This window comes from Rhinopithecus roxellana, chromosome 5, assembly GCF_007565055.1.
Source record: "Rhinopithecus roxellana isolate Shanxi Qingling chromosome 5, ASM756505v1, whole genome shotgun sequence".
Taxonomy (NCBI): Eukaryota; Metazoa; Chordata; class Mammalia; order Primates; family Cercopithecidae; genus Rhinopithecus; species Rhinopithecus roxellana.
In genome coordinates, this window is record NC_044553.1 from 171,429,867 (window position 1) to 171,455,419 (window position 25,553).

At 42.5% G+C, this 25,553-nt stretch overlaps 1 protein-coding gene across 9 annotated transcripts in view; it reads right to left on the reverse strand.

Annotated features, from left to right (window-relative positions):
- Positions 1–25,553, reverse strand: part of IQCH (IQ motif containing H) — a 260,008-nt gene that overhangs the window by 16,881 nt on the left and 217,574 nt on the right. For 4 of the 9 annotated variants that reach the window (XM_030931381.1, XM_030931384.1, XM_030931379.1 and 1 more), the window contains 2 exons: positions 19,578–19,748; positions 9,420–9,542 (listed from right to left, as the gene is read on the reverse strand). The exons of 1 other annotated variant lie outside the window; for it this stretch is intronic. In XM_030931381.1, the coding sequence (XP_030787241.1) occupies positions 9,420–9,542; positions 19,578–19,748 (294 nt within the window). The remainder of the gene's footprint in view (positions 1–9,419; positions 9,543–19,577; positions 19,749–25,553) is intronic. 4 more of the 9 variants (XM_030931386.1, XM_030931382.1, XM_030931383.1 and 1 more) reach the window with 1 other exon arrangement.

Genomic DNA, 25,553 nt, shown 5'->3' on the forward strand with positions numbered 1-25,553 from the left:
GTAGCAGCTCTAGATAACATCTTCCTTCAAAGAGAGTTAAATTTTTGTTTTTGGCAGACAAGTAGAGTACTGACAGCTCATCTTGATGTATCAACCATTTATTTTATTTTATTTTGTTTTATTTTATTATTTTATTATTTTTTGAGATGGAGTCTCACTGTGTCACCCAGGTTGGAGTGCAATGACATGATCTCAGCTCACTGCAACCTCCACCTGCCAAGTTCAAGCAATTCTCCTACCTCAGCCTCTTGAGTAGCTGGGACTGCAGGTGTGTGCCACCATCCCTGGCTAATTTTTTTTTTTTTTTTTTTTTTTTTTTTGTATTTTCAGTAGAGACAGGGTTTCACCATGCTGGCCAGGCTGGTCTGGAACTCCTGACCTCATGATCCACCCGCCTTGGCCTCCCAAAGTGCTGGGATTATAGGCGTGAGCCACAGTGCCCGGCCCCTGATTTTATTTTATTTTTGTATTTAAAAGTTTTTTTTTTGAGACTGAGTCTCACTCTGTTGCCCAGGCTGGAATGCAGTGGCATGATCACAGCTCACTGTAGCCTCGAGTTCCCAAGCCCAAGAGATTCTTTCATCTCAGCCTCCCAAGTAGCCAGGATTACAGGTGTGTGCCACCATATCCTGCTAATTTTTGTATTTTTGGTAGAGACAGGGTTTTGCTGTGTTGCCCAGGCTGGTCTTGAACTCCTGGGCTCAAGCAATCTACCTACCTCAGCCTCCCAATCCCATGCCTGGGATTACAGGCATAAGCCACCACGCCTGGACTAAGGGTTGATTTTAGCTGTTGTTGGACCTGGTCCTATTTAAAGGTTTTCCCTCACGCTTTGTGTTTAGTTTTTTCTGCTAGGAAAGTGTACTTACTCCTAGAGTTTGGTCCTTTACCAGTCTCCACTGGAAACTTGAGGTGTTTATTAGGACCCTTTCAATTTAGCAGGCTCCAATCTCTTCCCAACAGCATGTGACTTTTGAAATATCTGCCAGATCTTTAGTCTCCCAGCTACTGTTACATTTTTCCCACGGATTTCTTGGAGTCTTCAGCTGTTCATTCCACCAGGTATGAGTCAATTAGGGGTTTAAATGGCATCCATACGTGAAATTTTTTGGCTCGCTTCTCTTTGATCACCTTTGCTCTAGGATTTTGGATCTCAAGTCTCAAACAGTTTGATAGTTTTGAACTCCAGTCTCTGTCGCCTCCCAACACTTTGGGAGGCTGAAGCTAGCGGATCACCAGGTCAAGAGATCAAGGTCATGAGGTCAAGAAAAAAATCTGTTTAGATTTATTTCCTAACACATTTTTAAATGTCCTTTGAAACTTGGGGGAATATGACACTCACCTTAGATGCTTCTGTTCTTTCTTTCTTTATTTTTTTAGAGACGGAGTCTTGCTTTGTTACCCAGGCTGGAGTGCAGTAGCATGATCTTGGCTCACTGCAACCTCCACCTTCTGGGTTCAAATGATTCTTGTGCCTCAGCCACCAGAGTGTCTGGGATTACAGAGATGGGCCATCGCGCCCAGCTAATTTTTGTATTTTTAGGAGAGATGGGGTTTTGTTATGTTGGTTAGGCTGGTCTCAAACTCCTGGCCTCAAGTGATCCGCCCGCCTCGACCTCCCAAAAATGTTGGGATTACAGGCGTGAGCCACGGTGACTGGCCCTTCTGTTCTTTTAAGACTATTTTAGTTGCCCATCAATACCTTCAAGCAGTTGTTTTATATATATCTATCCAGCCTTTATAATCATTTTTAGTGAAAGAGTTAGTTGGTTGCAAGATACCTTGTCATAGTCAGAATGTCTAGATTTGGCAGGACATTTACAACTTTCTAAGAAAGGTGACCAGGAATATTCTTAGCCTTCATCCAGAGAAAACAACAAAAATGAAAGGCTTACACAAAACTGTTTTCCCTTATCCCATAAAACAATTCCATATTTTATTTTACCTGTGAGAGATGTAAGAGTCTACCCATAGGCAGCTACCAAAGTAAACCTCAATGTTAGCAACATTTTCCCCAGGCAACTGCAATCTACTTACATACCCCAGTATCTCCCTTGACAATATGCTCATGTATTACTACCTGGCTATCAGATTCCCAATTGCTATCCTACTCAGGCCCGTTTCCCAGGTAGCATCTTAGGTTATAGATCTTTTTGTTTGCGTTTATCCATCTTTCTCCCTGCTCAATGATATTTAAAATTTTACTTCTGTGTAAAATTCTTTTCAAGCTAGTTATTAGAAAGCACCGTAATACATAATTTTTTTACTAGTAAACTTGCAAAGTGATTTAACATTTTAAGTCTCAGCTTCCTCATTTACAATATCAGAATGAAAATGTCTACCTTTCAAAGTTATTGCAAGAATGAAACAAAATGTGTGAAAATATTTAACAAGGTATAAAATGCTATCAAACAGAAATAACTATGGGTGATCCATGATATCTTCTAGATCAGGTCTGGCTCTCTTGATCTGAAAAGCCATGAACCAGAAAGAAAAAAAAACAAAAGTATCTATTCAGCCCTCACTATTCAAAAACTGGTGGAACAGGACTGGGTAACTGCACTAAATACTTCCATTTGGAAAGAGAAACAATGAGAGAGAAACAGAAGACAGGACTTTGTAGTAATTCTGATATCCCACTGGGCAGACATTTCCAGGGCCCCTATCCTTTGGGTGGAAAATGTTCCTTGATTAGCTCTGATCCCAATTACTTCATGAGCTTAGACACTATTCTTTGTGGTCCTTGACTCTGCCTTCTGAGATTTTATTTTTCATAATTGTCCTTGGGCCACATCTGAAGTGGATACTAAAGATTATATTTTCCTTAGCAATTTTTTAAGAGCTGGGATCTTGCCATGTTGCCCAGGCTGGTCTTGAACTCCTGGCCTCAAGTGAACGGTCCTCCTGCCTCAACCTCTTGAGCAGCTAGGATTATAGGCACAAGCCATCCTTAGCAATTTTAAAACTTTCTCACCCACTTCCTGCCTCTAGATGGTTGAGGGCCCAAGGGTTGTTTAAAGTCTTAAGCAGCGACTGTCTATCCAGACAGATTTCTCTTGACGTTGAGTTCTTTAAAGAACTTAGTTGGTTTCTAATCTGTTTGATTTCAATCAGCTACAAGTACCAATAGCTACAACACGGGGAGGTCTTTTGTAGATACTTCTTAAATTTTCTATATTTCTTTGCTTTTTTGCTTCTATGCCTCTCTCTTAATTTCAGTTATCTTAAGCCTATCAGGCTTTAGTAGGAGAGCTATACCCTTTTTCTTTTTACTCTTTTGTTCTGTTCTCTTTTTCCTGAGAGAGTCTTTCTAAATGAAAATATGTACTTGATATGGTTTGGCTGTGTCCCCACCCAAATCTCGTCCTGAATGTAGTTCTCATAATCCCCACGTGTCATGGGAGGAACCCAGTGGGAGGTAACTGAACCATGGGGGTGGTTACCCTTATACTGTTCTCATGATAGTGAGTTCTCACTCGATCTGATGATTTCATAAGGGGATGGTCCCCCTTTGCTCAGCACTTCTTTCTCCTGCCATCAGGTGAAGAATATGTTTGCTTCCCCTTCCGCCATGATTGTAATTTTCCTGAGACCTCCCCAGCCATGCAGAACTGGGAGTCAATTAAACCTCCTTCTTTTATAAATTACCCAGTCTTGGGTATTCTTCATAGCAGCATGAGAATGGACTAATACAGTACTGGATGCCGTAATCTTTGTTGGATTCATACTCTAAGATACTTTAATTCAGAGGTTTTAATAGTAGGTTATAGTCATGCCTTTAATTTTACTCATATTGCAAGGCTGAGTTTTAATTGACTTTGGTTGTGTAAATAAATGCCTCTTCAATTTTTAAAATTCTCATTTTTGAGGTTTAAAATCAGTTCAGCTTTTCCCATTTTGCAAAGTGCCGAACTTCTGGGATCTCTCTATTCCCTTTCATTTCTGCTTGCAAGATGTCTGATTCATTTAGAAGCTCATAATTTTTGTATAATACCTTGCCAAATGCAGTCAGCAATGCCCAATATAAACCATTAACACTAACATTTCCAACTGTTTCTCCTAGAGCTGTAGGTACATTAGGTATATTATTTGCCTTCCAAGTAATTGCAGGTATCAATTTTGCCAAATATTTCACCACTTCATAACATGAATTGTCATCCTTCTGGTTTCCATTAACAGTTTCCCAGCCACTCATTGCCTGACCACCAAGCCTGTACCAAAATTTTAGGTTTCTGTTTTAGGAGCATCTTCTTTTGATATTAATTTCTGTATCAACCTGGTTAGGCTGGGTTATGTTGCAGTAATTCAACAAAATTACTGGTTGTTTCTAACAACGAAAGCTGCAGTTCTTGGTCCTGCTCCATTTCCTACATGGGTTGGCATGGGTCTTTGATCACTGTGAGTATGTGCAGGGACCCAGGCTGAAGGAAGCTCTGTCTCAATGTGTTTCCATGATTTCCAAGGCAGGAAAAAGGATATGGCAACTCAGGAAGTGGCTCCTACAGGCTTCTGCATAACAAGGACACGTATTACCTCTGCTTATATTTCACTGGCCAAAGCAAGTTATGTGGCCATGCCCATCTTCAGGAGGAGGGCTGAGGAAATACAATTTCGTTATGTGCCTGGAAGGAGGAGAATCAGAATATTTGTGAGCAGCTCAGATGATTCCCACCATGGCAATACCCTGGCCAGAGGAAATGATTGCTGGTGACTGTGGAGCTATTTAGGATGGTGGCACACTGCCTGTGTATGTGTGATACCAGCCCTGCCCCACACTGGTGCAGGCAGTAAACATGACGCCTTTCTCCATATGGCTTTCATTACAACTTCAGTTCATTAGGAAGTCAGTGGGGTTATTCTGTAGCATTAGAAAAATACCCGGAATGAGATCCACCAAGTTGCTTACAAACTCAGCAATGCTCCCTTCCCATATGCGTCAAGGAAAAATAAACTCATAGAGTGATCTAATTTCCCCTTTTTTTTCCCTGGGACTTTGGACAAGAACATCATTTGAAAGTCTGTGATCATAATGGGAAGAAAAAATACTGCTGAGAATAAGGACTTTTGAGGATTCTTCTTTCGGTAGCACTGACAATGATGTGTTATTAATGTTACTTTCTTTTTCTGGAACGAGCACCCACGTTAAACTCACCCAAGAGTGGGAGCAGGTTACTCTGGAATTTGGGTAAATGATCTTGTTTTTAGACTCAGCATAACCCAAAAAGGCAATAAAATTTTAGGGAAATTGCTAAACTTTCTTTTTCTCCTTTTTAATGTAGAGATAGTCATAGGGGCTATGAAAAGAAGTCTGTGTTTCTCCAGCTGAAGAATACGTAAGAGGTACCTAGAGGGGATATATTGGAAATAGATTCCAGAATTCTTATTGGACTGGGTTGGTAATATTTTAGAAATAGAGACAGTTGGTGGGAAACAGTCCTTAGGGGGAAAAAGGGCTTATATAGGGGACACCTTGTGTAAGACGAAGAATCATGCTTGACTTTGTAGACAATTATGGGTTCAAATGTCAGTTCCACAAAATTCCTGGCTGTATGACCCTGAGAAAGTGCTTAAAATCTTTAAGCCTAAAGTCCTCACTGTAATATGGTAGAAATAACACCTTCTGGCTGGGCGCTGTGACTAAAGCCTATAATCCCAGAACTTTGGGAGGCCGAGACGGGTGGATCACGAGGTCAGGAGATCGAGACCATCCTGGCTAACACGGTGAAACCCCATCTCTACTAAAAAAAATACAAAAAACCAGCCGGGCAAGGTGGCGGGCGCCTGTAGTCCCAGCTACTCAGGAGGCTGAGGCAGGAGAATGGCGTAAACCCAGGAGGCGGAGCTTGCAGTGAGCTGAGATCCAGCCACTGCACTCCAGCCTGGGCGACACAGCGAGACTCCGTCTCAAAAAAAAAAAAAAAAAAAGAAATAACACCTTCTTACAGGACAGGCATGAAGAATAAATGAGATAATGAAGTAAAGTGCTCAGCTCAGAGGCCAGTACGCAGTAGGCACTCCATAAATGCTGGTTCACCACTTACCATCCAAGAAAAGGCAATTAAGACAGCAAGTGAAGAGTCCTGAGCAGGGATGGACCCCAGGGTCTGAAAAGATGAAAACTCATCTCAGGAAAAATAAAGCAAAGATACTGCCGGAGAATTTCCAAAATGTTCAAATAGTCATGTGACTCTTTCTCAGATTTTTATGACTCAACGTCTTCCCTCTTTTCTTGTACGTCTTCTCTCTTTTTTTGTACTTCTGTTTATTATCTGCGCCTTTTCTTTTTTCATTTCTTTTTTTTTTTTTTTTTGAGATGGAGTCTTGCTCTGTCGATAGGCTGGAGTGCAGTGGTGTGATCTCGGCTCACTGCAACCTCTGCCTCCCGGGTTCAAGCCATTCTCCTGCCTCAGCCTCCCAGGTAGCTAGGATTATAGGCGCCTGCCATCACACCTAGCTAATTTTTGTATTTTTAGTACAGACGGGGTTTCACCATGTTGGCCTCGATCTCCTGACCTCATGATCCGCTCACCTCGGCCTCCCAAAGTGCTAGGATTACAGGCGTGAGCTACCGCACCCAGCTTATCTGCTCATTTTCTTTCTGATTATCCCCTCCTCCTCTTTCAGTGGATGCTCTGTCTCTGGATTTTCTCCTCTCTCTTTTCTTCTGTTATCTTTTTCTTCTTTGCATTGTTTCATCATCTATTGCCCTAATCTATATTTCTTCTTCTTTCTCATTTTATCTTTCATCTTTTTTTAAGTTGTTGTGCATGGGTGGCCTGGAGGTGAGTCTATGGAACTCTGCTGGAAGTGTCTTTGGTGCCCCTGTCTGCCTTTCTTTCTTTCTTTCTTTTTTTTTTTTAAGACAGAGTCTCGCTCTGTGGCTGGAGAGCAGTGGCACAATCTCAGCTCACTGCAACCTCTGCCTCCTAGGTTCAAATGATTCTCCTGCCTCAGCCTCCTGAGTGGCTGGGATTACAGGTGCACGCCACCACGCTTGGCTAATTTTTAGTAGACATGGAGCTTCACCATGTTGGCCAGGCTGGACTCGAACTCCTGACCTCAGGTGATCCACCCACCTCGGCCTCCCAAAGTGCTGGGATTACAGGCATGAGCCACCGCACCTGGCTTCTGTCTGCCTTTTCTGTAGCTGTCTTAAGTGAGCTCCCTGACCCTCAGTGGAACCCTCTCCTCTGCGCCATCCATGTGCTTCCCCCGGCCTTAGCCATCTGTTTCCCCTATAAAATCTGCTCTTGGAAATAGATCCAATCAACTCAGAGACTAAGGAGTAAAGAACCCATAAAGTTTGGTGCTTTACTTACCCCAAGGGTACTTGAACTTCAGTCAAATACAAAGTCTTAAGCTCAAGAAATAAATCTCTAATAATAATTTCAGGCAATAGAAAGTAATGAAGCACTTTTGGTGGGAGGGGCGGGAAGGGCAGGAGACTGTCCCTGCCAAATATGCCTTTTTACAGAGTTGTTCTACTTTTGATATTTTAGGATAAAATAAAACAAATAGATTCAGATAAAGTTAGAGTTAGATTTAACCATCTTCTGGTATGTGGAAGTGTTTTGGTCTAATCAGTTTGGGGCTAAAAACTATTTAATTCCAAAGGGATTGTGTGTAGCAGATGTAACAATTAATTTCAGGTAAATCAGTTCAATCTGGCTTCTTCATTCTCTCTTTATTTTATCAATTTTAATGTAATTTGCAAGGGGATCCAAACTCCACTTTACGTGTCTGCAAACAGTACGAATCCATCTAATCAAAGAGTCTCATGTGCCCTGACAGTGCCTGGCAGCCTGCTGGGGATTGCCAAGTGTCAGCCAGACCATTCTATTCACTTGGCCTCATGCTGAAGGTCTGCATGCTTTTAAAGAATGTATAAATTTTGGGACTGGGTGCGGTGGCTCACGCCTGTAATCCCAGCACTTTGGGAGGCTGAGGCGGGCGGATCACGAGGTCAAGAGATCGAGACCATCCTGGCCAACATGGTGAAACCCTGTCTCTACTAAAAATACAAAAATTAGCCAGGCATGGTGGCACGTGCCCGTAATCCCAGATACTCAGGAGGCTGAGGCAGGAGAATTGCTTGAATCGAGGAGGCAGAGGTTGCAGTGAGCCAAGACTGCAGCATTGCACTCCAGCCTGGTGACAAAACGAGACTCTGTCTCAAAAAAAAAAAAAAAAAAAGAAAAAGAAAAAGAAAAATAGAACTTATAAAATTTGATCCTTGAAAATTGTACTGGTCTCAAGTATAAAGAATATAAGTTAATAAATGTAGAACTGAATATCTACAAATCAAAACATCTGATCGACTGGTTACTACTCAATTCTTATGTCATTATATATACCTTATATTTAATGTGGGAGATGAATATATTTTAAGATGTTTGAGGTGCTGTGAAGTGGGTCTTCCATAAGTAAGAGTGTACAGGGTTACTCAGGGTCTTAGAATGGCCCTGAGTGAGAGAGACTTGAAAATCTGAATCAAAGTGGAAAAACATGAAACTACTTCTCTGGAGTAACATGAGTCTCTAGGCACAAAATGGAGGTTCTGTTTTTGGCAGGAGACATTGCATTGCGCTTGCCCCTAGTCAGCTACATCAGGATAAAGCAGCTATGCAGGGGCCCCTGGTATCATTGGAAATAGACCAAAAGTAGAGAAAATGGTTTTATCAGCACTCTCTTCAGAAATAAATTATCATATGTTGGTAGGAGGATGCTACAGACTGAAATGTGTCCTAACCTCCCAAGTGACTGTATTGGAGGGCCTCTAAGGAAGTGATTAAGGTTAAATGAGATTGTAGGCGTGGCGCTCTGATTAACGGAACTGGTACCTTGTAAAAGAGACAACAGAGATCTCTCTCTCTCTCTTTCCAATATGTGAGGACACCACAAGGAGGCAGCCATTTACAAGCCAGGAAGCAAGCCCTCACCAGGAACCAAATCTGCCAGTGCCTTGTTCTTGGACGTACCAGCTGCCAGACAGTGAGAAAACACATTTCTGTGGTTCAAGCCATTTAGCTTGTGCTATATTGTTATGGCAGCCCCAGCAGACTAAAACAGAAGCTATTCATTGATAAGCAGCTTTGGGTGGGATCAAGAAGCTCAGGGCCTGCTTCAGGATCATGAGGTGGTCCCCAAAATGCATCCTAAGTCTGGAGAGCTTGCATGGCTTCTGCTTTACCAAAGTGGGTGTGCAAGATTGGTGACGAAGTAGAACTTTCCAGGACTAAGTGCTACTTTCTGTGGAGTTGCGTATCTGCTCTTCCCCAAGCAGCAATCAGCCTTTCTCTACAGACACGTCAAACTAATATTAAAGAATATCTATTTGAAGGGGCACCAAATTATTAGCTACATAGATCACCCACAGGCATGCCTTTGGTCCACCCCTGGCCAACTGTAACCCTTCATACCTCCAGATCATAGCCAATGCCATGGGCCCTACAGATCTGGAGAAAAACATAGTGGAAAACCAGTGAGAGATTGCTGTGTCTTAGCTGGGTGGTCATCACTGCATAACGACTGGTTGCCAGCGTCTGGAAAGGAGCACAACTGAATATTAAACAGATATTTAAATAAACTTATAATTTTTGAATACTTGTAGATTAACAAGAAAATTGCAAAGGTAATTCTGAGAGTTCCTATATCCCCCACACCCAGTTCTTCTATTGTTAACATTTTACATTGCTCTGATACATTTGTCACAACTAAGGGAACAAATTGCTACATTACTTTTCATTTTTTGAGACAGGGTCTCACTCTGTCACCCAGGCTGGAGTGCAGTGGCGTAATCTGGGCTCACTGCAACCTGTGCCTCCTGGGCTTAAGTGATCTCCTGCTTCAGCCTCCCGAGTAGCTGGGACTACAGGTGTGTGCCACCACACATGGCTAATTTTATTATTTTTTGTAGAGACAGGGTCTCATTATGTTGCCCAGGCTGATCTTGAACTCCTAGCTCAAGCAATCTGCCAGCCTTGGCCTCCCAAAATGCTGGGATTACCGGTGTGAGCCACCACACCTGGCCCTACATTACTATTAATGTAAATCCATACTTTATTTCTATTTCATTCATTTTTCCCTAATTCCTTTCTTCTGTTTCAGGATCCCATCTAAGATACCACACCGTAACTAGTTGTCATCTTTCCTTAGGTTTCTCTGGGCTGTGACGGCTTCACAGACTTCCCCTGTGTTTGATGATCTTAACAGTTCTGAGGAGTAATGGGCAAGCATTTTGTGAAATCTCTCTCAATTTCAGTTTGTCTGATGTTTTTCTCTTGATTAGACTGTAGTAATGTGTTTTTGAGAGGAAGACCACATGGGCAAATTGCCATTTTCCTCACTTCGTATCAAGGGTAGATAGATGGTATCAGTGTGACTTATCACTGATGACGTTAACCTTTATCACCTGGCTACAGTGGCTTTTGAAGTTTGTGAAAAAACTTTACAGGTTTCTCTGCTGTAAAGGTATTTTCCTGCTCTTCCCATACTTCAACCTTTGGCAGCAAGTCACTGACCATGGATCACCTCCTTGAGGTGGCCAATATTAGAAATTTGATGCTGCTTTCTTTCTTTGGGGAAACTGCTCTTCTTTATCTTGCTTGTCTATCAGTGAAAGCCATGCCAAAGAGAATGGTGATAGTAGGGCCAAAGTGCTGTCATTACGTATTTCCTGAAAACATTTAACATTTAATATGTACCAGATAAAGTACTGGATCCTGGCAGTTTTATAGCATGTTCTTTGTGAGATGTGATATTTGCCTTAGTCAATCAACTGTTTTTCTCTGGATAGCTGGAAATGTGGAAAACTGCATATAGGGCCATGGCCAACCTTAGGGCATAGAAGATAAAGGTTCTTGGCTTGGTTCTTGAACTGTGGTGGTGCACAGGTGCTGGGCAACTAGGTACCCGGACTTGTGCAGTGACTTGGAACAGGAGTAGGAAAAGGAGGTGCTGCTGGTCTGGAGCTGGCCGTAAGGAATCGTAGTGACCTGACATGCATTATAATCAGGCCTCCGGCTCGCCTCCTGTCTCTGAGATAATGCAGGGGAATTAGGGCTGAGTGTTCTGCAGAGAATAGACATCCTTTCCTCTCCTGCATCTCTCTCTCTCCCTCTCTACACACACACACACACACACACACACACACACACACACACACACACACACTCTCTCTCAGATTTCGTGGCACTTTTGGTGACATGCTCCTCCGACACATGATTGGGGGAGCATGTTTTTCTTCAACATTTACATCAAGTCCTGTGTCCGAAGGTCATATCATCAATACCGCCAGTTAAGGCTGCTCATCCTAAATGCAAGTAGAGTCTACATCTGCAGATGTGTTAGGCCCCCACAGGCTAATACATCTTGAGTTGTGTACCCACCTTGTAGGGTCCCATTTGTAGCCATTGGGATTTTTCTAACAACAGAAATCTGATTTGACCCTCATATGCCTCACAGCTGTACACTGTCACCCTGACCTATCATGAGTTGTTCCCTTGGTTGTCTCCCTTCCATGACTGGGAGTTTTCTGAGGGCAGGCGCTGTTTGGGGGCAGGCGCTGTTTGGTTTCTGAATCTCCGGTTTGGGCATGATACCAGCACAGAACAGGCACTCAGTGTTTATTACATAAAAGAGAATGAATAAATGAAATAGATTAGGTGGATAGCTCTTCCCTCTTAAGAGACTCTTCAAAGGATAATTTGAATTCAAGAAATTTAAGTAATTCAAGAAAGACACTGCCCGTTGATAAATACTTTGGGGAAAAAGCAGGTGATTATTACAAGGCACAGGGGACAGTCACGCCATCCTTAGAGGAGGACAACTCAGGGCAGTTGCTCTGGGTCTTGCCTGCTGGAGGACAGCATGGCTCTGGTGGACTAAGCAGGAATAATTGGTGGGGTAACAAGAACTGGCTTGGAGAAGTTCTGGCCCAGCTGGCCAGTATGTCTGGAAGGGCATGGCCACCAGGCCTGCTCGCCCTGCCATACCAGGCTGGCCATGCTCTCACCTTCACACTGAAAAGCCCAGAAGCATGGGTTTTTGCACGTGGAAGTGAACTGTAAACACTCTTGAATTCCATTGTGGTTACTGAGCATGTAATTGCATGGTAATTGCCATGAATTCACAAGATAATTCCAAGGTTATTTTTGCCTTCTAAACTTGTCTGATGCTGCCATAGTATATAAAGAAAAACCAAGACCAGGCCCCAGCCAGCAATAGAGGTAGGCAGGCAGGCATGTGGTAGCACGATCTAGCAATACTATGTATCTTGGCTCCAAAGCACAGCAGAAGAGCTTACTGTCCAGTAGTACATGAGTACTAGACAACATGTAAGGGCAGGTTACCCTGAAGTTTCTTCTTCACTAGAGATGCAGAGTGCAACTCCCCCTCCTCCCAGACCGGGGCTTGCGATGCATAAAGAATCTAAAAGAAGAGCCAGCATATTTGGTACATGTCTCCCAACCTTCTTTTCCATAACCATTTATTGCCTGGAGAGTTAGAGGTGAGGATACAAGCATAATTCTGTAGTGGAAAGAGTGGAAAGGTTATATGAAGTGAGAAAGAAGTTCAAAACCTGATAAGGCCACTTACTATGTGTGTGATCTTGAACAGATCATTGAAATTCTCTGTCTTCTGATGATTAAATAAGCACCTACTGCAGTGCCTGGAACCTGATAAATGGTAGATACTATTTTTGCTGTCATTCCTTTGAAAGGATTTTGGATCTACAATAAATGTAATTTCCTAGGCTGTTTTTCCCCCTACTCTTCCCCCTTCTCCTGGGATTCTGAACAGTATCACCAGATTAATCATTTTCCCCTAACACAGGTTGGTCAGTGTCATCCTTCTACTCAGAAATATTCAGGCCTTTTCACCTTCAAGGTGAAATTCAGACCCTGGTGTGGTGGGTAGACCTCCCCAAACTTGCTCAGTGCACCCTTCCAACTACTTCTCCTGCTCCGCACTTCCCCAATTCTGTGCTCCAGTCCAACTGGTTCATTGCCTTTTCCTAGCAGACCACAGGTTTCTTTGGACTCTGTCCCATCTACTAGGGGACGTCCTCCCATCCTTGCCAGTTAGTGACTGTTCTAGTCTTTAAGGCAGGATCATGTTCTATGTTTTCAGTAAAGTGTTCCCTGTCCCTGCCAGTTCACAGTCATTTCCCCTGAGAACTCTGGCAGCAAGCTGAAGGTCTGTCACTCAAATGGCATTTAAATGAGGCCTTGTGGTATTTCCTTGTGTATGTTATCTATTTTAATAGCAACATCTCTCTCTCTATGGCCTTTCTTTTCAGCTCCTTAAGGATAGGGACTTTGTCAAGTATCTTTGTCTCCTGATGCTTGGTGAAAGTCCTGGCACATATTAAGTGCTAAATAAATGCATTAGAATAATACTTACAAGATATACCTACTTTTTAGAAGACTTAGCCAACTGCACGGTTTATACAGGAAAAAACTATCAATCACCTAGGGTTGTCTTATATCCAGCCTGATAGCACAAGTGAATAGCATAGGAGTATTGAGAGGAGGATTAGGTGAGAATATAAAGACCTTGGAATAGTGTCTGGCACGTAGTAAGCTCTCAATGAACGTTAGCAATTATTTTCACGTATTAAACTAAATAGTTTCAAAGATAAGGTCAATTATTTAAAATTAAAACTGACCAACTAACCAATAAACCTTTTCATCGGAAGGTGACTTGAATCAGAAGACCTGGGCTTTGCTATGTACCACCTTTATGACTTGGGCAGCTCACTTAAACTTGCTTAGCCTCAGTTTCCTATTCTGTAAAATGGATATAATAATCCTTGACATTGATTTCTTGGGGTTATCATGGGGATCAAATAAGCTCATGTATAATTAAAGTATAAAGCATTATACAAATAGAAAACATCATTATTAAAAGGTTGATTTGTAAAAACTAGTCTCTTCTGTTGCTGTACAATTTATCTAGGTTTGACAAGGATCAAAAAAGAAATCATGATTTGGAAATATCTATTGAAATTAAAACTGGTTATGTCCTTTGAGACAAAATTCCACTTTATGGTATATATTCTAAGATATATCTGAAATGTGCCAGGTGATATATATACAAAGTTATTCACTGTAGCACTGTAATAGGAAAAAACTGGAAACAACCCAAAAATCTACCCATGGGGTAGACAAATTATGGCACATCCATGCAATGGAATAACATGTTGCTATAAAAAAGAAATGATACTGCTCAGGTGTCTGAATCTGAAAAAAAAGAAATGAGAACATTTTTATGAAGTGTTAAAGAAAGCTCTCCAACGAAAAAAGTGAGATTCAGAACAGTATGTATTGTAGGCTACATTTTGGGTATAAAAGGGGGAAAAGGATCACCTGTATGTGTATTTACTTGTGTATATAAAAAGATGCTCTGAAAGGTTATATAGACACAGAATGGTGGTTACCTTTGTAGGGTGAGGTGGGAACTAGTCAATGGGAAAGAGGTTTGTCAATGTGTGACCGCTTCCACCTTTTGCCTTTTGAACCATGTGAATATATTATGTATTTCAAAAAATTAAATGAGAACCCCATTAAACTTGATTTGGAAAAGCTGCAGATGTATATTTCATGCCTATTTTTAGTGTGTGAACTGTTCATTTTTTAAAAAAGCATAGTCAAGCTTTTCTACATGGTTCGTGGTATAAGTGACATGCTCTTTTCCATGCTCTGTGTTATTTGCTTGGAAATCTGTGCTATGTATAGGAAACCATGTCCAGTTACATGTCCTTTTTAAAATCTAAGACTCCTCTATGAACATCCAGTCTATTTAGTGCTTCTGTGTGAGACTCAGAAGCTGAGGCTGAGCTCAGAGCAGACGAGAAGCCAATGGATAATGGCAATATTCCTGGAGACAACCTTGTCACACTGGGAAATACATCCTCCTTTCAAAGAATAGCTTTCTCAATGGCCTCAACAAGGGACTTCTTTAGGGGTGAGCACAGGCGATGCAAGGCATGTTAGAACACGTGACAGTTAAACACAGGCCGAGGTTAAATCTTGACTTCCCTACTCGCTTGCCTACTGACCTTTAACAAATGCTTAACATCTCTTAACCTTGCCTTCTTCTCTAAAAATGAGCATACTAACAGCACCTGCCTAATATATTGGACTGCAAAAAGATTCTTGGAAAGCACTTAGTAAAGTACTTGGGGTGGAGTAAAAGCTCTGTGTCCTGTGATAAACCGGAGCGCTTAGCTACTCACCCTTATATCCTCTGTGCTTAGTAGAGTGCCTGGCACAAAATAGGCATTGGGTAAATATCTGCAGAATTTACTTGTAGTTGATTCTTGCTGAAAGTAGTAACTGATGGCTAAGGTAAAGGCTGATGAGAACTTAGAATATAACCTGTTACAATATTACTCGTTTCTAAAAGATCCTGCAAGAAAAAGACCTCTTGAGTGAAGGCTGTAGTATAGAGGGATGGGCCCTTCCTGTGTCCCCATACAGGAGATGTCCCTTCCTTCAGCCATCCACAACACATGAGGCTGCCGGGGCCAGGCTTGGTGCAGTCCTTTCTATAGGCCCCATAAAATCAAATCCCCCAAGTGACCTTGGGGATCATGTAGCCCTCCTTTATTTTACACATGAGGAAACTGAGGCCAGAAGAGAAGATCAGAATTCATGATCCCTAACTCCCAGACCAGTACTCTTCACTCCAAATTTCCACTGGCCACATTTGGAATGGGTGAGAATTTCAGAGGTTAGCCTTTTCTAGTAAAACAGGAGAAAAAAATAAAAGACAAAATATTCTTGGTAGAAGTCTAGTCTTATTAAACTACCTTTCTAAATCACAATCTAACAAGAATGCTTCAAGCTAAATAAAGGAAGCTCAAAATACTCCTTTTCACTGGAGAATATAATTTTGCTTCAGCCACAATTTAAATTGATTTAGTTCTGAGCACCAGCACTTGAAGTGTGGAACATACTCTATTTTCGCCATGATACTTGTTTTGACAGTGATGCATTTCAGTTGACATAGTTGAAATCCTTATGCAATAAATCTCTGCCTGAAAATTAATCATGTTTATAATATGCTGAGAATTAATAACACCCATTGCTCAAATCATTAACTTAAAAAAGGAGCTTCCAAAATCTGTTCTCGGCAGTAAGGGACCACAAATAAATGAATGTTTGATAAAATAATCCAAGTAGCAGTTTAACAAGCGTAAACTTGAATGTGGCTGCAATAACACAGAACTATTGTTTAAGGGTTGGCAGAGGCTGATGAGGTTCTTATTTCAGTTATGAAGCAGGCATCCACATGCATAATGAACAGCTCTCTGAATTATTAATGTGTTGCTTATTTAGCCTCATCTGTCTAGAAGATAATGTATCCTAACTCTAATGAGTGATTGGTTTTGTACATAATTACAGTGGCATCAGTAGCAGGGAAATGTGTGCCTTCAAAGAAGGAGTTCTAAAAATAAAGTCATCATATAAACTCTGTTGTTGTTGCATTCTATCAAAATCAAACCCGAAGCATTTGAGAATTTATAATAAATTACAGGAGACAGAATCATTATTAACATCATAATTTAACACAAAAGGTTTTACTTAATCATTCATTATAGATCATGTGCTGCTAAAATGTGTATAAATGACTTGGGTTGTGTTAGATGTTTGCAAAGATGTTCCCTTTTGGACACTCACCAACCATGGTATGGAGGGTCCAGAAAGAGCGAGGAAGAGTGAAAACTGACAGAAAAGGGTGGTGATTGATGCTGGTTTGGACAGAACATTAATTGAAAGTTAAAACACTGTTAGGTGATTCCTTTTCATTTCTAAAACACGCACGTCTGCGATTTATCAGGTCTTGTTGTGGTTCTTTGTGGAGGTCAGTGAATCAGAAACCCATTCACCTGGTCTAAACGGGTCTGAGTGACAGTTCTGCCACCTGTTTCTGAGATGAGACAACAGCTCTTCCGAGAGTCCAGGAAGGTGTTTGCTTTCCTTCTATAGAGCATATTATTAAAGAAAAGAACCCACACTAGAAGCATTTTATAGGCATTAGTTCTGAATGTGCTCTGATTATCATTGTGGTTTCATCTGTTCATTTTCTTCTCCTTCAATCTTTTCAGTCCTTTGAAGGAGGCTGTCAACTGCCTGATCATAAACTTGACAGCATCATAGTCTCTTCACACTTGTTCCGGAAGCTTCGATTTGCTTGTGAGTTGTACTGTGTATGCATGTGCACATGCTTCTTTTTTAAAAAATCGCTGATCATGTGTGTACATATGCACAGGAGGGTGTGTGCACAACCCAAGCATAGTGGCACCAAGGTGGGAATATCTGTTTATATCTTTCTAAAATGAAAAGCACTTTCAATTTATTCCTACATCAGAAAACCTGCATCGCTTTTCTCCAGTGATTGAAGAGGCATTTGCCTTATTGAAGATCATAATGCCTCCCTTTTGTGTGCATGCAGTTCCTAAAAGTGTTTAAGACTTGATCACAGAAGAATGTTGCCTATAGCTAAGAATGAAACCTATGGGCAACATGGGGAAAATGGGGGAGTGCTTCTCATTCAAAGCACAACTTCTGCTGATAGCCTTCTGAAGCAACATACTTAAAAGCTGCAATTGTCTTTGGAAGTCTTGCTGAATACCATTCTACTTCCAGCTTTTTATTTTATTTATTTATTTGAGATAGAGTCTCACTCTGTCACCCAGGCTGGAATGCAATGGCACGATCATGACTCACTGCAGCCTCGACCTCCGAGGCTCAAGTGATCCTCCTGTCTCACCCTCCCCAGTAGCTAGGATTATAGGCATGCTCCACCATGTCTGGCTATTTTTTGTATTTTTGTGGAGACAGGGTTTTGCCATGTTGCCTAGGCTGGTCTAGAACTCCTAGGCTCAAATGATCTGCCCTCCTCGGCCTCCCAAAGTGCTGGGATTATAGGTGCAAGCCACCACACCTGACCCCCAGCTTCTTGCAGAAATGGCATAGACTTAGGCCAGAAGGACTCAAGTGTCACTGCTGCCTCTCCCTCTAGCATTGAACATAGGGTCTCTCAGGTCTCTTTGGTGAGGATGGAGGCCACAGGTGGAGTTGGACATGAAAGCCTCTTAGCAAAGTCCTGGGTCATAATTAAAAGAGGTCTGTTTCTCCTCTCTAGCCCAACTCTGCTTCTTTTCTTACTCAGGAATGAAATCAAGGGGATTCCTGTGAGCAAGGTTCTTCCTGGTACCTCACTGAACAACTGGATGAAGAAGAGGGGAAGGAGGAGGCTGCCTGTGCCCCCCAAGACATCAGGTACCCTCCTTATGGTGACTGCAGAGATCCTGGGAAGAGTCAGACAAAGGTTATTCAAATCCAGAGGTGTCTCCTGGACCCAAAGGGGTTCACCAGAGAGGAAGGAGACCGCTTGGAAAAGGTATCTCTGGGACACTCGTGTTGCGTCCCATTAATCACTAGAGTTCCTCTTTTATCTGTTTGACATATTTGGATTTCAAGTAGAGTTTCATTTGCCAAAAAGTATGAAGCCCACTTTTGTAAGGAAAGGCCAAAGAAATCCTCTGGCAGCTGTGAGAGCAGTGTGGCCAAAGAGTCCCCAGGACACTCTTGCACAAAGGGCATCTGGTCCCCTTGGCCTTTGTTCTCTGTCTGCATGACCAACCTAGCCTGTTCAATCAAGCGCCCACTGTCTCCACAGGGCTATGCCCTTTGTTACTCAGCGTGCTGAGGTTGGTAACCTGCAGCCAGCCCCAGGACTCTGGCCCTAGCCCCTTCACCAATGGAGCTAGTGACGAGAAGGGTAGGCGGCAGCTGTGGCAAGAGGCGGATCATGATGGGGCTCCTTAACCAAGCTGGGAAGTGGGATTTTCCTGAAGATCACAGGAGTCCATTCACAATCACACACAAGGGAACAACGTGCTCAGACTGGTTTTTCACCTTACTACCTTGGCTACCATGTCTGTTTAGGTGGAGGGGACAGGCAGGGACAGGGAATCTTAAGAGGAATACAGGTGTGAGATGGCGGAAGCCGAAACTAAGACACCATCTTTGTGGAGAGAGAGGAGGGGTCAGGTTAGTGGCATTTTAGCAGCTAGACTCAACTTGCCCTGCTTGCTGACTGGATGTGGGGCTGGGGGTTATCTTATCAGCCTCTGGCCTCATCCACTAACAGGAAGTACAGGAGGAAGAAAGACGAAAGGGATGCAGTTTTGGATATGTTCTATGGAATTTTGGACCCACGAATCTGAAGCTCACAAAAGAGACTCGGGCCAGAACAATATGGGTTTTGTGCGAAACAGCTGGTAGTTGAGGCAGTGGGTGTAGGTGTACCCGCACAGAAAAAGGAGAGGAGAGCCCTATGCTCTTTTGCATTTCCACAGATTGCAGCTTCATCTGGGAATGGCTTCTCCCTTTCCTCTGACCAACATATTCGCATTTCCAGACCCTGCTCACACAGGTCCAGTGACTTGCCTGAGGCTCTCTCTTCTTCCTGTACTCAAAGAGCCTGGCTCCTAGACAGACCTCAGGCAGTGGCAGTGGGTGTTGCTGAACACCGAGAACCTTCAGGAAGCATCTCTTGCTTACCGGCACTGAGAGCGCACTAATGCGGTTGGTTTTCTTCCTTTCCTTTGGAACAAAGCGGGGCACTTCCAGGGTGCTCAAACTGCAATCCAGATGGCCGTTTGTCAGGTATAAGGTGAGTTGAGTCAGGGCCAGCTGGTCACTATATGCGAGGTTAAGGCCCGTTGCCCACACCTGATTAAAACAGGAGCGGTAGAAGTGAGGGTGAGATCAGCAAACAGTAGCGAAGGCCCCACCTCTGCCCAACCAGGCCAAACAACATCAGACTAAGTGAAACCAGTGACCATGTGTCTTAAGAGAGTAGACGTTTTTGCTTCTGTTTCTACATTGTTCAACTGAGAAATGGAGTCTGATTCAGAAGATTCAACGTTCTTGCGGGAAGTTACAGAAATACTTGGTCAAGACAATCTGACAGAGATGCCAAGCCTTGAAAAGCTCATGTTGACTTTGATTTTTCTGCCCATGGCCTACAGGTCAGTGCACATGGTCAGTGCCAGGTTTTCTACTGAGAAAATGAGACTGGACAGAAGCTTTGGAGGGTGGGGAACTACAGTAGAGCAGAAAGAGGGGAAAAGAGTGATGAATATGAGAAAGGGCAGTTTGCCCTGATTTTGGAAAAAGCAGTGACAGCCCCTCTGGGAACCTCAATATGATATTTAAGGGAAACTTATGGTTGGCCTCTAAGTCTTAGGTCTATCCCCATTTTCTCATGAGAGTGAAGGGTAATCTTATTTTACCAATCCTACAATGTCACAGTACTCTCAATTGTCAATTGGTGATAACACCTTATCCTAGCTGTATCACAGTGTTATTAGAAGAATACTATGATGAAATAAAAATAAAAATTCAAATGCTTTAAAAAATAGACCTTAGTTATAAGTTAATGTCAACTGCTAGGTAACTGAGTAATGTCCATTAATTCGTTTGACAAGTATTTACTGAGCAGCTACTATGTGCTAAACTGGAAATGATAAAAGTAGGTCATGTGTTACTTCTTCCCTCTCCTGTGGCAGATCAACGTTAATTGCCCTTGTCATCCTCCACCCCCACATTTAATCCAGAAGCACCCCTGGAATCCTTCTCAGTTCAATGTTCAAGGCATATCATCATCCTAGTCACTGGAGAGTCAAAGGTAAATAGGCATAGGCCCTGCCATCACGAAGGTGGAGACAGGCTGGGCACGGTGGCTTACATCTGTAATGCCAGCACTTTGGGAGGCCGAGGCGGGAGAATCACCTGAGACCAGCCTGGCCAACATGGCAAAATGCCATGTCTACTAAAAATACAAAAGTTAGCTGGGCAGAGTGGCGTGCACCTGTAATCTCAGATACTTGGGAGGCTGAGGCATGAGAATTGTTTGAACCTGGGAGGTGGAGGTTTCGGTGAGGCGAGATCACACCACTATACTCCAGCCTGGGTGGCAGAGTGAGACTCCATCTCAAAAAAAAAAAAAAAAAAAAAAGATGAAGACAGATGGACAGATACATACATATCCAATTAAACAATACAGTGTTATATGTGATAAAATAATGGGGTGGAACAAAGTACTATTGAAGCAGAAAGAAAGGACAGACTGGGTTTGTCTAATGAAGTCAGGGCTGCATCATGAAGGTGACATTTGAGCTTTAAACAAGCAACAAAAACATGACTGGCCCCATGTATCAAGTACCTACAGTGTTATGAAGCTGGGTGCTTTATAAATATCTCGGATCTCTGTGGCAGCCTAAAAAATAACAACCCCATGTCACAGATGAAGAAACTGAGGTTCAGGGAGGTACCCAAGTCCATTGAATTAGGAAGTGGTGGTGTTGGGATCTGAATCCAATTCTACCTGACTCCAAGTCTATGTTCTTCCCATTCTCTGATCCTGGCCCAGCCAATCCTTATCCTGTGTAACAGTTCTCCAGTGAAATTAAAAACTAAAGTTGCAGAAGTTCAGAACATGTTTGTGTTTAATATAAGACATGCCATGAAAATGTCTTGTGGAGAAAACATGAAGTATTTCTGGAGTATGCTGTAATTAGCATAATGCATTTTCACTGTAGGAAGTTGGAAACTAACACATTTTCATGAAGACTTGATTAAACAGTTTTTCCTCTTAGAAGGCCTACATTTGCCCCACTCACCAACTCTGTGTGTTAAAATACATAATACATCTGCCCTAGAGTGGACTCCTTTCAAACAAATCTAGCAGTGAGTGACTCGAGTAAGCATTGAATGTAAATGGCGTCATTATAAGGATATTAAGAGGTCAAGCTGTCAAGGCCCCTTGCTAAACTGAAGCTAATTTCAGGAGTCATATTCGCACAGTAATACCCTTTTATAATAGCAAATAAATCACATTTGCAACAATTGTTAAAAACTAACTGCCAAGTATCTGTTGCAGTTGTAAATATCCTATTTGTCAACTTAAATATTTCCTGCTGTATGGCATGAAATGTAAACCAGATGGGGACAGCTACTTTCCCTTTATGTGAGAAAGTGAACTTGCTATTCTTGCATGTCAGACTTTTTTTTCAGAGTTTCTAGTTTGAGGTTTTAGTGTCCTTGATCAAAGGGAAACATATATAACAAACATTATTAATATTTATGTTAATAATATTAATGCTTTGGTAATTAGGATTTTAATAGGAAGGCAGCACAGTGTAGGGGAAAGAGTGAGAACCAAGGAGTCAGAGAGCTTAAATCTGGACCTCACAGTGGGAACTGCAATGAGTAGGTTAAGCTCTCTTAATCTAAGTGTAAAAGGAGCAAAATCTCAGTATCCTTAAGTGTAAAAGGAGCAAATGATAGTGCTGACAGGGTTTTGTAAAAAAATAAATGCGCATAAAATTGCCTTATAATTATTTTTTATTTTATTATTATTATTTTTTGAGATGGAGTCTCACTCTGTCACCCAGGCTGAAGTGCAGTGGTGTGAACTCGGCTCACTACAACCTCCGCCTCGCAGGTTCAAGCAATTCCCTGCCTCAGCCTCTGGAGTAGCTGGGATTATTGGCACCTGCCACCACGCCTGGTTAATGTTTTTGTATTTTTAGTAGACATGGGGTTTCACCGTCTTGGCCAGGCTGGTCTTGCACTCCTGACCTCGTGATCTGCCCACCTCGGCCTCCCAAAGTGCTGAAATTACAGGCATGAGCCACCACACCCAGCCTTTACTGAACTTTATCATTTATAATGCAGGCCGGGCACAGTGGCTCATGCCTGTAATTTCAGCACTTTGGGAGGCCAAGGTGGGAAGCTGCTTGAGGCCAGGAGTTCGAGACGATCCTGGGCAACATAACGAGACCCCAACTCTATTTAATAAAAATAGGGAAATAAACAAAATTAAACAAAGTTCATTACAGATGCTTTTTATGATGACTAAACATTTCCTTTCAGAGCAGATTCTTAGGAGGCACGTTGTCCGTTGTCTATGTTAGCTATTAGGTCACCCCTTTAATAACTGTTTTCCCCATTGGCAATTGTTCTATTGAACTTCACAACAACTTAATCCAGTAGGTGGGTAGGTTTGTGCAAGGTTGGTATTACTCTATCTCCATTTTACGGATGAAGATACTGAGATAAAAAAAGCAGCCTCATAGTTTGCCTAAGATCATACAGCACAGACCAGAACTCTGTTTCTAGAGCTGAAATACTTTTGCTTCCTCTGGCTGCCCTAACCCCTTGGTTCTCAAAGGAAACAGGAGGACAAATTTTCTTCAGCCTTTTCCTCAACAGCAGGCTTGCCTGATTTGCTCAGATAATTGTTCTGTTCTCCATCTGGTCTTTCCACTGAAGACACCGCCTGAGGCATGCTTGTTTTGTGCACAGGGGTTCCTATCTCCCCCTCTAGACTGTCAGCCCTTTAGGGGATGCTGCCAAGTCTTTGTCTTCCTGCAGCACCTAGTGTCTGGGGCAGGGCACACAGCAGGGTGCATTCGCAATTCCAGTGTTTCACTGTGAACTCCTCCTCCATAACTTTCAGGGAATGAGATCCAGGTGGGTCACTTGAGGCTGGTTTCAGATTCAAATGCAGCAAATATTCACTGAGCACCTCCTCCGTGCCAGGCCCATGTGTTCTCACACCTCTCATTTAATCATATTCTTGTATTTTTAGTAGGGATGAGGTTTCACCATGTTGGCCAGACTGGTCTCCAACTCCTGACCTCAAGTGATCCACCCACCTCGGCCTCCCAAAGTGCTGGGATTACAGGCATGAGCACCGTACCCAGCCCATTTAGTCCTATTCTTGATTTGGGACTCTGATGTTAACTTTAGAACCTCATCTCTCAGCACTAGGTATTCTTGTCCCACTTTAGGTGAGCAATGATGGGGGCCTGAACAAAGCATTATGAGTGGGCATGGGAGACGTGGATGAATTTGAAATGTTTATGTGGTGGCTTTGACATGACTTGCTTATGACGACTTATAATAACTGGCTTGACAGGTTAATTGATTAGATGCTAGGGTGGGGGAAAAATATCACTGAAGGTTAGGGCTGGAAAGATCCTTAAAAATCACCTAATACAGGCAGTTTATAAATGGAGTGATTGTGGCATGAAAAGTGAAGTGGTTGCCCTAGGTTGCAGAACCACGTGTCAAAGGTGAGTGATGAGAACCTACGATGTCTCAGCTGTCAGTCAGAAATCACTTATTGCCAGTTGTTTGACTGATTGATGATATTCAAAGGTCATTTTGTTAAAAATGGTTAGAACGCTACCGAGGTTTATATCAAGGTCTTAAGAGCACAAGGAATATAAAAATAATGATCTCAGCATTACTTATATTACTGAAACACTGTTGCTGTCCAACATTTTGGCAGTGGCTAAAATGATTATGACACATCCAAGTGATGGGATAGTCGGATATAATTAGAGACAGTGGTTGTGAGTAACCTTTGATGATTTAGGAAGATGCACAAAACAGCAAGAGGAGGATAGAAAGTTACATAAGCAACATGACTTCAGCTTTGCAAAACTAATATATGTAGAAAAGACTAGATGAGAATATAACAAAATGTTACCAATGTTAACATTAGCAGAATCATGATAACTGCAACTGTATATAGACTTTCATGTATATTCTAGATCTGCTCTATCAAATATGGTAGCCACTAGCCACATGTGGCAATTGAGCAATTGAAATGGTACAAATACACACCAGATTTTGAAGACTGAGGATGTAAAAAGAATGCACAATATCTCATTAATAAGAAAGTATTAGTAAGATAATAATAAAATCACTGCTGCCTTGACCTCCTGGGCTCAAGCGATCCTCCCGCCTCAGCGTCCTGAGTAGCTAGGACTATAGGTTTGCACCTCCAAACCCTGCTCCTCTTCTTCTTCTTCTTTTCTTCTTTTCTCCTCCTCCTCCTCCTCCTCCTCCTTTTCTTCTTCTTCTTTCTTTTCTTCCTCTTCCTTCTTCTTCTCCTTCTTCCTCCTCCTCCTCCTCCTCCTCCTCTTCTTCTTCTTCTTCCTCTTCTTCTTCTTCTTCTTCTCTCTTTCTTCTTCTCCTTCTTTTCCTCCTTCTCCTTCTCCTTCTTTCTCCTTCTCCTTCTTCTTCTTCTTCTTTTTTTTTTTTTTGGTACAGACAGGCTGGTCTCAAACTCCTGGGTTCAAACGATACTTCCGCCTTGGCCTCCCAAAGTGTTGGGATTGCAGACCTGAGCCACTGCACCCGGCCAAATTCTATTTCTATTGGATTGGTTGTAAAGAAGTGCATTGTAACCTGCAAAGGAGCAGGGCCAGTGGGGTGGGGAGGGCAGAAGTGCTGCAGAGGCCCCTGCTGTCCACTGCCCTGACTGCTACTGTGCTGGATGCCATGTGAACCACAGCTGCATCTGGAGGCCTGGGCAGGTGAGAGCCAGCAGACAGGGCAGGAGTCAGGCAGAGGTGAGCTTGCCCAGAATTGTTCTTTTCCCAGGATCTGGGCCGCAAGCTTTGAGATGACAATGTAGTGACATGCTTCTGTGTGGGGAGGGGTAGGAGAGAAGCCCGG